This window comes from Phaenicophaeus curvirostris, chromosome 3 (assembly GCF_032191515.1).
Source record: "Phaenicophaeus curvirostris isolate KB17595 chromosome 3, BPBGC_Pcur_1.0, whole genome shotgun sequence".
Taxonomy (NCBI): domain Eukaryota; kingdom Metazoa; phylum Chordata; class Aves; order Cuculiformes; family Cuculidae; genus Phaenicophaeus; species Phaenicophaeus curvirostris.
Genome location: NC_091394.1, coordinates 76,752,034 through 76,764,982, shown reverse-complemented (window position 1 = coordinate 76,764,982; position 12,949 = coordinate 76,752,034). Strand labels below are relative to the sequence as shown.

The following is a 12,949-nucleotide window of genomic DNA, read 5'->3' as shown; positions in this document are numbered from 1 at the left end:
CAAGCTCTGCTATGTGCAGTTGAGAACATAGAATTTAAACATGCATGTACTGCCCATGACAAAAAACCCAGCATCCACAGCACTGTACCTCTTCTCCTGAGTGGGGCTTGGAAATAGAAAGCTGTGGTCTATAATAGATTTGATATGATGTATCATTGATTATTGTTGTCTTATCTTCTATCTGTAGAATTTGTATACCTTGTCGAACCATAGAAGAAATGCAGAATTGACACAACTGTAAGATAATAAAAACGATCATGAGGTTCCAAACAAACCACAAATGTACTGAAATATAGTTACAGAATTGCCATTTTCTTCTTAACTGTGGAAATCCTGTCTATATTAAAGCGCTTTGTAACTGGAGCCACATCACATACTTTTGAAGTTGTACCTGTCAATGTTTTCCAAACAAGACTGAGAATTCATGGATTATTTCTCCAGGAGATATTGAATCCTCTTGATGAGTTAGGCAAATGATTTTAACAATCTAATTCTTTAAATTATACTTCATACATTCTTTATACTCTCATTACGTTTTACATGTATTACTATAACTAGGGAGGAGCTTTTACACTGCATACATGATTTTCATCTGCTATATGACTTCAGTTTTAAATTATAAAGATATAAATCATGAGAATTTTCTTCCAACCTTTTGATGACCTGGAAAAGCGCCAAGTTTTATTTCAGCTTCAATGAAACCTTCTTCATCCAGTGTTACTACTTCCCCGTTACCGTCATCCTTCCATTTCGGGGAGGTTACATTATGAGCCAGTTTAATTGCCACCGATTTGTGCACAGTATTAGTGTTTGCCCAGTATATTCCAACCTGAAAAGCTTCCTGCAAGTGAAAAATGATCGATTTTCACTTGATGACAATTTAATACACTTCTACTATAGTGCTATATGTAGCTTCTAGTATGAAGTCAATCTCATTTCCTTGTCTTCTCCCTCCAATTTTTTATGTGCAATACAAGGACAGGTGAAATCACAATGCAGATATGAGATTGATCCTCACTGTGGAATCAAGACCAGAGTCTACACTGAGACATGATAATAATCTGAAGATGGCAAAATAAACAGGAAGTATCAGATTGCCCAGTTGCAATTCACAAGCTGCTGTGTCAAATTATTTTAATCCTTTCAAAAATAAAGAACATAGGGGTTGTAATAAAAAAAGGATGTGAATAGTCAAGCCAAGGTATGTGAGAAGATTCATTACACAAAGCTCTGAATTCAGGAAGACATGCATCCTAAAGGATCTTCCTCACATGCAGTTCACCCTCTCTCATTATCAAAACTTTCTCGGTTACATACAAGCTATGAAACAACTTGACATAAAGCACTCTCAAGCCAAACGTTCATTTCAGGCTGTCAGCTTTCCTACTGTGGTCAACACTTCCCAAGCAACAGATCAGTACAGCAGGGGTCAAAGCCTTTATAAGGCCTTTATAGCAATTATAATTTACTTGGGCTGCTATATTATGCCCACACCGTGGATTCATTGGCTGGACTGGGAGGAAGGAGAAAAGGCTGCTGAATCAGTTGATGTGCAGGTCTTCTTTGTACAGTGTCTCACAGACAATTTTTAACTATGCATCTTTAAAACACGTTCTTCAAATGTTGCTATCTAGTATGTCACGCTGTCCACCCAGTGGCTCAGTCAGCATTGCAAATTTCTATTGTTCTTTTCTGTTCCTCATCATATGAGTGACTGGAAAGTAGGAATCATCTGGATAAATAACCATTCTTCAGAACTGGAATGTTTAGCAGAACTGTGCTTGTTAACGTGAATGGTAAAGTTACCTTGAAGTTGGGAGGTATAATTACTTTCCCAGTAGGTACTTGAAGAACTATCTTCTCTCCTTCAAACAGCCAGAGATCCCACTTGGACTGATTGATAAGTAAAGCCCAGGGCAGGAGTTCTATCAGCAGAGTTTTAACACATGGTTTCCACACTGACAGCTTTACCTGCATTGGGCTATCCCACTGGGACAGTTGTTCATTGCTGTTCAAAAACAAATAAACAAAAACTTAAACTCAAAGGAATAAGTAATTAAAGATTACAAACGATAAGCTGTTATTTTCAGAAATTTGCAAGGCTTTTCTGATTTTGAAATAGAAAAACAATCTCCTCATCACTCTGGAACATACTGAGATGGTGTCAAACAGATCTAGCTACATGTAGCCTATAAAGATATATTTTAACTGCACAAGCTCAATCTATATTTGGCCAATTAAAGAAATGCCTTAATAGAATTATCACTATCCTTTAGAGCTAAATCTGTGACTTTTGTAATCATAAATTCACTTTTTTCTTCAACTTCCTACAGCAACTCCCAATTTCTGTAACCAAACAAACAGCTACTGAATAAACAACAGACCTTAGAGCTGCAATACAGAAGGTGCATTCACAAAAAAAACCACAGTTCAATTTTTTTTTTAATCCTTGCTGATGAAATCTTCTTAGAGTAATCAAGGGCAGCCCCAAGGCTGACCTCAAATTCTTCCCACCTGCAACAGATTCTGTGGCTTACATACACGATTCATGTAATTACTGAAAACATATTCAATGTTGATCACATGTAGTCTTCTTGAATGTGATTTCAGTTTCTTTGAAAAGGCAATGCAACAACCATGAAGAAGGTTAAGCAAAAAATTACCTGTCTGAATCCTTCTTATTATATGGCCATGCAGGCTGAGGAGGATTAGCAGTGCTGTAGAACTCGGACAGCATTTGGTTGACATTGACATCTTGATGGGATTTAGTTGCTATCTGTTTAATTAGTGTAGTTGAGATAGGGACTGCACACTCTGATGGATCATCTTCCTCCCTGTCATTGGAAGCACATTCAGTTACTTAAGCAACAGGATCAAGCATTAGTAGCACTAACGTTACCTTTAATGAAGCTTTCCAAGCATACTGTGCAGTAGAAACACTCTCACGGCAATCATGGATGAATAAAATTATGTCCAAGAAGTCCCTGAGCATTAACTGATATGCAAGAATTTTTTATGACTCTGTAATGACCTTTGAGCCTATAAACCCTCCATACTCTCAAAAAATATTTCAAGGTCCTTTAGGAATTTATTTTTCAAAACACAAAAACGTGGACTGCGTAACCAAATAAATGTCAAGGTGCTTATGATAGTTATACCAGATTTAATATTTCCTATCGTATCATTACAGGCCACATATGCTTGTTCTGTTGTATTTCCTCTGCATAAGGCATACTCTTGGAAAAAACTAACTTCTGGTGCATTTGTAAATTATTCTGTCTTTTCCATACAAATGAACCATTTTCAAGGAAAGCAAGTATTTTACCTGGCTTGAAATGTCAGGTGGTGTGTAAGATCAGGTTCTATATTTTGCAATGCTTTCTCCTGTCCTTTCCCTGGAATCACTTGTGTTTCATTCAATCCCAGACTCCTTTTCTCTAAATGTATGATAATTGGGTCTGGAAGATGGCTCCTTACAATGAAAAGAGGGCTGAAAACAATCTATAAAACCAAAAGAACATGATATTTTAAGGATAATTTTATTCCAGCATTACAACTGTTAACACGAGCTACTAATAAATCTTTAAAGTAGGTCTTTCTGCCTTAACTTATTATATGACATGTAAGGCATGAAAATGTAGATTTCAGAGACATTAAATGTACTTACTAATCGCTGTTGCACGTGAGAGTTGGGCTCTAAAGTCAAAATTGTGCACCACACAAATGTAATTGAACTCTTTGAAGATGGTACCTGTATGCAGAGAGATCAACAGCATTAGACTAAAATTATTTCAGGATGAAGATGTTCATCATCATATCTAATAGAAGTCAAAACATAAATGCCTAGCTCTCTCAGATATTTTTAAGCTGTATCCCATAAACATATTTCTAGTCATACCTGAATGACAGTGCTGTGTTCTGTACGTTTAGAACTTAGACATACATCTTGAGACCAGTCCTCGTCTCCTGTAGCTTTCACACTCAGCTCAGTGAGCTCATTGTTTTCTAGTATGTATGAAGGCAATTTCTGCTTGGCTGCAAGGCAGTCAATGTGTTCTTTAACAACGGCTTCTCCATCCTGACTAATATAATGCTGAACCATTTTCAGTTCAATACTTTCGGAAAGGTAACTACAGACTGTCTGTCTTCCACAGATTAGGATCTAAAACACACAAAAATATGCAGCTTATATATAAACAGTAGTAAAAAAAGAAAGGTCAAAATTGAATTACAGAGTGAAAACCTGTACAAGAATAATCTCCCTATTTTAGGCTTTCCCAAGCACTGTTGAAGGCAGTGAATGGCAAAACATTATTTTTATTGGCCAAACGTGTGTGTAACTTCATAGAAACCTAGGCATTAAAACACCTGAAATATTGCTAAGGCAGTATCTGGGCTTCAAAGAAACATGTAACACATCTACTTCCTTTCCCACTGAACTCAGCAGTACTGCCCATGGTTGACATAGCTCTGGTTTGGATTTTAAGAGTAGTGCAATGGTCTCTGAGTGTGGAGAGCTTTCTGAGCAGACGCTGTCATGTCTTCTCCAGGCTAAACAACCCCAGCTCTCTCAGCTGCTCCTTGTAAGACTTGTTCTCCAGCCCCATCACCAGCTTAGTCACTCTTCTCTGGACTTGCTCCAGAGCCTCGACATCTCTTTACAAAGATAGTATGTGAAAAGTTACTGCACAACAGCCCATTTTTTAAATGTCAATTTGATTATTACTCATTTGTCTTTTAGCAGTACACAGGCCTGAATTACAATGCAGTATAGGATTTGAACAGTTTCTTAAAAAACTATGATTTCTGCTTCTCAAGAGCTTAAAACATGCAAGCAATCGTGTAACTTAGCACTGTCAGAACTTAAAAACCACGTAAAGGGATGTTTAGTGGCACATGTAAAATATGTGGTGGTAATGGAGCCTTCATATGCTAAGATCCATACCAAAGTGAAGAAAAGAGTAAAAGATAAGAGTAAAAACTCCCTAAAATGCCCTAGAAGACTTGTTTTTCCCAGATCCCAATAGAAGAAAAAGTAATACGGTGATTAATTAACAAATTGGTAACAGTTCAAATTATTCATGTTATTTCTTCCAAACTGGACCGAATACTTACTTGCTTTTGTACCCCATTAAGCTGCTGAACCTTGATAATAAGTGATGCTGTCCTGCCCTTGTACTGAATGGTACGAATAAAGGTCCCTGTATTGTCCACACTGAATGGTTCAGACCACCGCCAGTTTCCCCAGCCTTCAATACAGATGTGTAACAGCTGGAAAGAAAGCAATTACTACTTCAATACTGGCAAAAAAATCCCAGCCTTGCAGTAGGATAAGAATTCCCATGACACAGAAATATTCTTGGTTTTAAAACTCAGCAATGCTAAGCACACCAGTTCTCTGAATGATCTACTCATTCTGCGATTCTGTGATTTCAGATACAAACAGGAGAATCAACAATACCGTAAGATGGCTCTGGATCATACATTTCCATAAATTACCTGCTTTAATTGTGTATTTAAGATCGTAAAAATACAGCACACAACTGCTCAGAAAAAAACGTTATGTAGACTAGAGAGCACAAAACAGGAAATAAGAGATTTTCTTTATAGCCCTTGAAATTGTTCTAGAAATCCACCCTCTTTATTACCAGCAAGGTGATATGGAACAAGGTCCAGGTCATATTTTTTTGCCTTCAGAATAAAACAGAAAATTACAAATATCCTTCCCTTCAAAATAAAAAAAAAGATGAAAATCAATTTCTACGTACACTCGTGTAGCTTACACGTATGTTTGCTAAATGCAGAACTTTGCATATTGCCGAGAGATGGGAAACATTTCATTTCTTACACAAATGTGGTGGCAAGTTCAAGCCTGACTGCATGAGAAGAAATTTAACTGCCTAATTATACTCCCTCTGTGATTTATTCTGGAAAAGGAGTGGCTTTTTTTCCAGTTTAACTTAAATCACTTCCAGAGCAATATAGTCTTTCATCATCTGAAGAGCCTTTCATCCATTTACCCACCATACACACTTACCTCTATCCCGTGGAGATTCTTTATGCCAGAGTAGTGAAAATTGGTACTGTTCCATGTAGGTCAATGAAGTTACACAAATTTACGCCAGCTGAAGATCTGGCTATTTAGCTCTGTATAGATCTTTTGTGGCTGTGCAAACTTAAGAATGTGAGTTATATATAAAGGATCAAAGTAGTAAGCATTCTGGGTAAAATTTATTCTTTGCAGAGGGCCTAAGCATCACTTAAGTCCTCTAAAGCAGTTATATAAGGGCCTTGTGGGAATTCTCTCGAGGGTTGAATTTCACTCTTTTTTGGACATCTGTTATTAATTAATTTAAGTAATTGAGAACAGGATTGGGCCCAAAGTTTGATTATTTTCATGAAAAAAATTGAAACCTCTAATTATGATATTCTCCGTGATTTGTTTCCAAAAAGAGATACTGCTGGCCATAGATCTGGCCAGTCAGACTTAGTGAATGGCTGGATGTTGGGGTCTTTTCACTGTTTTAAGAAACAACGGCAGCAACAACTTTCAAAGACATTACAGCTCAGTAGCCTGTTTGCAATTTGTGGTATCCTCAGCACAAGTTACACACAGAACAATAACATCCATTCAGTGTGTGGCTTTTGAATTTGCAAGAGTGATGATTGTCACATCCAGATTCAAATTAGTTTTTTGCTGAAAGCACAAAGGCTAATATGTGCCATAGGCATGCATCTGGATGTGCACATGCGTGGGCAGTTTTATATTCAAGAATAAGCTGAGGGAAGCTGTGCACTAGGACATTCAAACTCATAAACAAACACATTGCTTTGATTCTTAAGTATTAGTTATAGAAAAGGAAAAACAAAACAAAACAAAAAAACCCAACTGCAGCGGCTGGAATCAGTTCAGTTTCTTACAGAGGCAACTGGGAATAAATCTCATCACATATGAAAACCAAGAGAAACAAGAAAACTGTTTACTTTGGAGAGACTGGTAGCTGGAAAAGACAGCCAAATAATGAGAAAAGGTACGAAGTGGTCAGTTTCAGCTAAAAGGCACACAAAATAGAGTGTGCTCCAAAGACAGATGTCATATAAATGCCATAATTGATGATCAGTAATTGTACGTAGCTCCAACGTTAGGATGTCTCCCACCCTGTATAAACAGCTTTGCTCACAAGTTGAACGTTCCCAAGGAACAAGCTGTCAGCTTTCCCTGAGCAGTCATTAGCTCCCAAATGCTGCCTTACTAATTTTCTTTGTAGCACGATTAGTCTGCATTTAACTTCACGGTTCAAAAAGAAAAATTAAAAAAAGAGCTATCATCATATATTGGCAATTTCTTCTTTTCTAAACACAGTATTAGTAAACTGGTAAATGCTACATACAAAGGAACAGTATTTGTAACTTATTTTAAAGATACCTAATATATGTGCATTAATGACAACAATGTAAGAATTGGGTACTGTGTAAGTTTACTTTTGAGCCAAGAAACTGCATTCCATGAAAATGCGAGATCTCTGTGTGAATCAGTTACTTACATGTGAGATTTCTGGAAAACATGGCTAGAAGTAATTAGCAAATGACATCTGTGATACAGAGATATATGGCAGGAAGTAAAAATTGAAGTAATTTTAGAAAATTAAGTAATCGGGTGTTAACATTCTATTAGCAGAAGACGTCATAATAGATGGTTTAGATACTGAACAAGGCAGAGCGCAATGTTCGAAAACTAATCTTAAACTACTGATTCACGGTAATTGCCATATAATTCCCTTTCATTTATCAAGCTTTAAGTAAATTCTAAGTATTTATTAGATACTGCTTATAAAAAGTTCAACAAGTACAGCTAAATATGGTACATGTTTTAGGAGAAAAGAAGTCATTGCAAAAAGGTACAAGAAGTATTCAGGGGACTTCAAAGGCGTTGTAACAAATATAATCCAGTGATAAGTGGCAGTTTACAGCTTAGACAGAATTTAAAACAGACTGTCTATTTTATATGTGAAGATAGGTGCTCCTTTGTATAACCATTTGATTTCTGCATTTTCTGTTAGGAAAACATATCAACAGATAACACAAAATTTCTTGTTTTGACTAGACTTTGCTGGGGTTCAGATTTGTGATTCAGGGTCATTATGGATTTCTATTTTGAGAGGGAAAGAAACAGCCTTCAGGGAGGTTAAGATGCTGCTGCTCCTATTGGAGTGAATGGCCAGAAAAATGGTATTCTTTATCATGTCTCTTCACAGAATGTTTCTATGCACTCCTCAAAATTTACTCAGGTTTTCAGCTACATGCGTGAGTGAAGGATGTGATCTGAGTAAATAGAGCTAAGTGTCATATGACAAGGCATGAAGACTAAAATGGGGAATTAAAGATAAGACTAAAAATGGAGCCTGTCCAGAAAAGGCAGCATTTTCCAGCTGTAAAAGTAATTTAAAGCTTGTGCCCTCAAAATGCTTAGTGACACAAATTTGATTTCTGCTTTGCTTGTAAATCCACCGAAGTTAACTTGGTTTCACTGCAGTTAGATTATACGAGTCTTCTAAAAGAAACTAGAAAATGCTTTTTGGGAAAAATAAGGGTTATTGCTCAGAACTCTGAGAGTGGAAATAAATCAAGTAAGGACCTGATTAATGGAGAGGAAACAGTTGGTTGTCTTAAAAGATATGAGATAGGAAAATAAAAGCTGTGATGATGCAGAGGAAATGGAGACCTGGAGATGGGAGCTGAATTCCAAGACTTGAAGCGAAAGCAATTTTTAACTGAAAAATTAAAGGAGAAGGATGATAGGTGTTTTTTTGATTGTGTTTTCAGGATACAAGGTGGCCCTGGACCAGGATTAGGACTTACAACAATAAAACCAATTAGGATCTGGGAAAACAGTAAATTAAATGTTCATTCTGCACATTGTCAGCTGCCACCAAGACAATGTGAATTTCAGTTTGGCTTGATTTTCTCATGGAACCAGGAAGATGTGACCAGTTCTACATCACTGTCCTTTGCAAGACAGAAGGCTGGTATGGAGCACGGGAGAAACCATTTCCATCACTCCTGTGCTGGCTGGTAGATAAAAGGTCACATTTGGCAGATAAATTCTGACTCTCAGGGGCTCCTGAAGGTGTTATGAGACTTTGCATAGCAGGATTTACAAAGCAGGCCTGAACCTCGCAGGTACAAACTAGCTCTAGCATTGTGGAAGAGTCTTTTGGTTAAAGAACAGTAATCTAATTATGATGGTTCATGTGATTCATGGACAATACAAATCCTTATTGGTGTCAGATATTTCCTGGGAAGTCAATTACGGATTATATAATATAACCATTGATTTTGAATGCAGGACCCCACAGGAAAGCAACAATACATTACTTACTACTTGAACGGTGTAAAATAACATAACGAATTTTTTTTTTTTTCCCTGATGTTGTTTTGCAAATGACCTGAGCAGGGATTATGTAAAGCACAAAAGGTTGTGCAGAGAATCTGTAACATCCCTAAACAATAAAACAAGGAAAACATCCCAATAATAAGTCACATAAGACACATACGTCACAGTTTCTATCTGAACCCACAGAGTACTGTATATAATCTTTAACTTCATATAACCCAATATCTGAAAGAATAGCAACTTTGAAATAAATAACAATGAATTACAATCCTGCTGGAGATGCAACGTAAATTAAAATTTGGCTTCAGTCTTTTTTTGTAAGAGAATGAGGAGGAGTTCTTAAAGCTATTTCCAAATCTACAACTGCCTTTAAAAATTATGTTTGTGAAATTGTAGCAGAAGTTGTGCTTTGCAGGCACACTGTTAAAAATAAGAGAAGTAAAACTCTAAATGGGTTCCAGTGAAGGCATTGCTAAAATACCAATCTTTACTAGCATCTATTCAAGAATTATAAGTATATGTCCAGAAGAATAGAAGAGCAAATGATATTTTCCCTCAAATTCCATGTAAGTATCAACATAGTGGCACACAGCTGTTCCAGGCATATCTACCTACTTCGATGAGAATTAAATATTTTATTTATATCTTGGCTACGTTCTCATTGAAGTAATTGCCCAAATCAACACAGGAACTGACTTCTACTCACTACACCTACTGCTTCAAGTTAGGGACAGCAAAAAGTGAAAGTGGGCTGTTATTATAACTCTGGGAGAAGACTGGGAAGAAAGGTTTGGCTGCTGCTACTTTAAATGCAGACTTCCCCTATGCAACATTGTTTTGCATAGAAAGCAAAGTAATGAATTTAGATCCATTATTCTTTGCTTCTTTGCAGGACTTAGCTGAAATTTGAGCATGAGGAAGATAATTTGTAATAATTTACATAAGATTTCTTATTTGCAAGCAAATAATCTCTGCAGAATACATTCAGGGGACTCTCACACGAATAGCTGTTTTTTACATTTGCTGTGATCCCCAGTGGGACCCTCCGACAGCCTACCGTCTTGCAAGGCAGAATTCCTTAACTCTGAGTAAATTGCTAGGAAGATCTGATCTCTCCTAACTTAAGAGTTTCACTCTGTGTATCATATGCTCCACTTCTAAAAAACACAGCTGTCTTGGAGACAAACACGACTTTAGACATAACTGGGGCCCATCCCACAAAGCAACTTCAAGATCAAGATAAGGAGTGCAGACTGGATCCAATAATAATGTAGGAGCCAGTGCTGTCTATAGAGCACAGGAGTGATGTAGCTTCTCTTCCCTTTTAATGATATCTAACAGACCTGTAACTTTCATTAAAATCTGCAAAAAGAACTTACAAGGTCTGGCAATTTTTGCTAGAATTTCTTAAAGCCTCAAATACCATCAGGTTTGGACTTATCCCAATGCTGAAATGGACTATATAGTTGGGGGTGTGTTATCCCTAAGGAAGGTCAAAATCTGAAGAAATCTGAGGAAAATCTGGGGGATGGAATGGAACAGAAGAGCGAGAATCAGACCTCAGACTTATTACTGCAATATTAGCCAAACTAGCGAGACTTGCAGGAATCGGAGTGCAAGTTAGAAGGGAAAGGTTAGGTTCCCTGAAATGTAGAAGATCCAGGCTGGGAAAAAATGAAGGAGGGAAGGAAGGAAGGAGCTTTAAGTTAAGCCAAGCAGTTGGAGGGACACCATCAATATCTGATAAATCCAGATCCTTAACGTGCTATAGCTGGTTTTGTAATGTGAAAAGGTTAAACATTTTTTAATTATAGCTTATAGTAGCTTCATTAATACTACAATTAATTTTAAATATAAATAAAGCATTATATAAATATCTGCTACTACAAAATTAATTTATTTTAGGTATATATATTTAATTGTGTTAAATAATCTAAACGGGCAATTAATGCATCTCTTATTATGCTTAATTAGTAAAAGAAAAATGGAGAATTTTATCAATGTGAATGTAAAAGAAATACAATCCTTTTAAAAACTATTTATTTTCATTTAACTGAACTGCCTTGCCATACTAAAAAAACATTTTGCAGAGGTTAAATAAAGTATTTCATGGCAACCGCTGCTTCATAGTGCCTGTGTAACAAGAAACATGAGCCAGCCGAAGTTGTGCAAGTTGGTTTTCTTTCCCAGTAAGAGAATGTGGTATCTAAGACCTTGTCCTAACTCATTTTATCCCCAAGAGTAAGTCAAGTAAGTCAAGTATGAACTAATGCCTGGAGGGAAGTCCCTGACTCCAGAAGTATGGATTATTTCACATTTATCTTACAATCTGCTCTCTGAGTTCGTAAAATTCACTAACTTGGCAAGTTGGGAATTATCATGAGAAATGAAATAATTTCATAACTATGAAGTCATCTAGCATTCCATGAATATGACACTTGGAAGGTTTGTCCCTGCTTGGGCATTTTTCTGACCTTTGGATAATAAGCTGTTAGATATTTTTGCATGGAAACAATTAGAGAAGTGCCATAGCATAAGAGGAACAACCTAATGTTTTAATTGAGTTGTCATTTACATTTCAAGGATTTGTATTAATAACTGAAAAAAATTACACAACAACATTTTTAATACTATTTAAACAAGCTTACATTGCACGATCTAAAACGAGAAAGGATTGTGCCGTTTAGACTGTTCAGATAAACTGCCTTTCTGAAGCATGCTAGATTTACAGTGATTCGTATTTAACATTAATCAAATAAAGAAAGCTTATAGATGGATGCCAAGATTCTCGAAACCTCTGTAATGAAAATTTGCTTCTATCTCAATTTATATGGAAAGCCTTTCTGTTCATATCTTTTCAGTGAAATTACCTCACTGCTACTTTTCAGTCTCTAAATTTCCCAGCAAGAAATGTCTATTGAAAAATGTTAAAAGAGCATAAATATTTTCAATATTATTCCAAGGACTGGGACAAGGGAGGTATAGCCCCCCGTCTAGAAAAGCCTGCTGGCCAGCAATGTGGTTGAGTCAGGAGTGAGCTGTTAGCTTCACCATCTCCTGGGACATAGGAATCCAACATGAAACTCCGACTGTTTATCAGCCCAATTCTTCAGAATCTGATTAGAACAAAACAGAATGGGGAAACCCTTTGACATCATCATCCTTCAGCTGAAGAATGAATATTTGAAAAATGAATCTGAAGCTCCTACAGTCACCTCATCCACTTCCTAATGTGTGGTTTGGGTTTCTGCTGGAGTTTTCCACCTTTTGTCCCGCACTTGTATTTTTTTTTTTAATAAGAAACTTATATAGCGTCTGTGAAAATGGAATGCTTTGCACAGCTCAAATCTGTGACTGAAAACACAAGCTAAAGATCAATGTTTTAATATTAAAGTTTGCCAGGTGTTGGATGGCCAGTGCCATATGTTGTGCTGGTGGTCTTTAGCAGCTCGGCTGCAACTGACTGGAAGTATCAGTAACAAGCTGCAATTTTAATTCTTCCACTTTTCACTCTGTTTGAGACAATTCTGATTTCAAAGCTCCAGTTCGCACCAT

The 12,949-nt window shown here is 36.7% G+C and overlaps 1 protein-coding gene across 1 annotated transcript in view; it reads right to left on the bottom strand.

Annotated features, from left to right (window-relative positions):
- The window catches only part of VPS13B (vacuolar protein sorting 13 homolog B), a 435,364-nt gene that overhangs the window by 31,840 nt on the left and 390,575 nt on the right, over positions 1-12,949 (bottom strand). Inside the window, exons 44-51 of the mRNA XM_069854414.1 lie at positions 5,116-5,271; positions 3,899-4,162; positions 3,668-3,751; positions 3,326-3,501; positions 2,664-2,834; positions 1,807-2,008; positions 653-841; positions 89-235 (exon numbers count right to left, since the gene is read on the bottom strand). Of these exons, the coding sequence (XP_069710515.1) occupies positions 89-235; positions 653-841; positions 1,807-2,008; positions 2,664-2,834; positions 3,326-3,501; positions 3,668-3,751; positions 3,899-4,162; positions 5,116-5,271 (1,389 nt within the window). The remainder of the gene's footprint in view (positions 1-88; positions 236-652; positions 842-1,806; positions 2,009-2,663; positions 2,835-3,325; positions 3,502-3,667; positions 3,752-3,898; positions 4,163-5,115; positions 5,272-12,949) is intronic.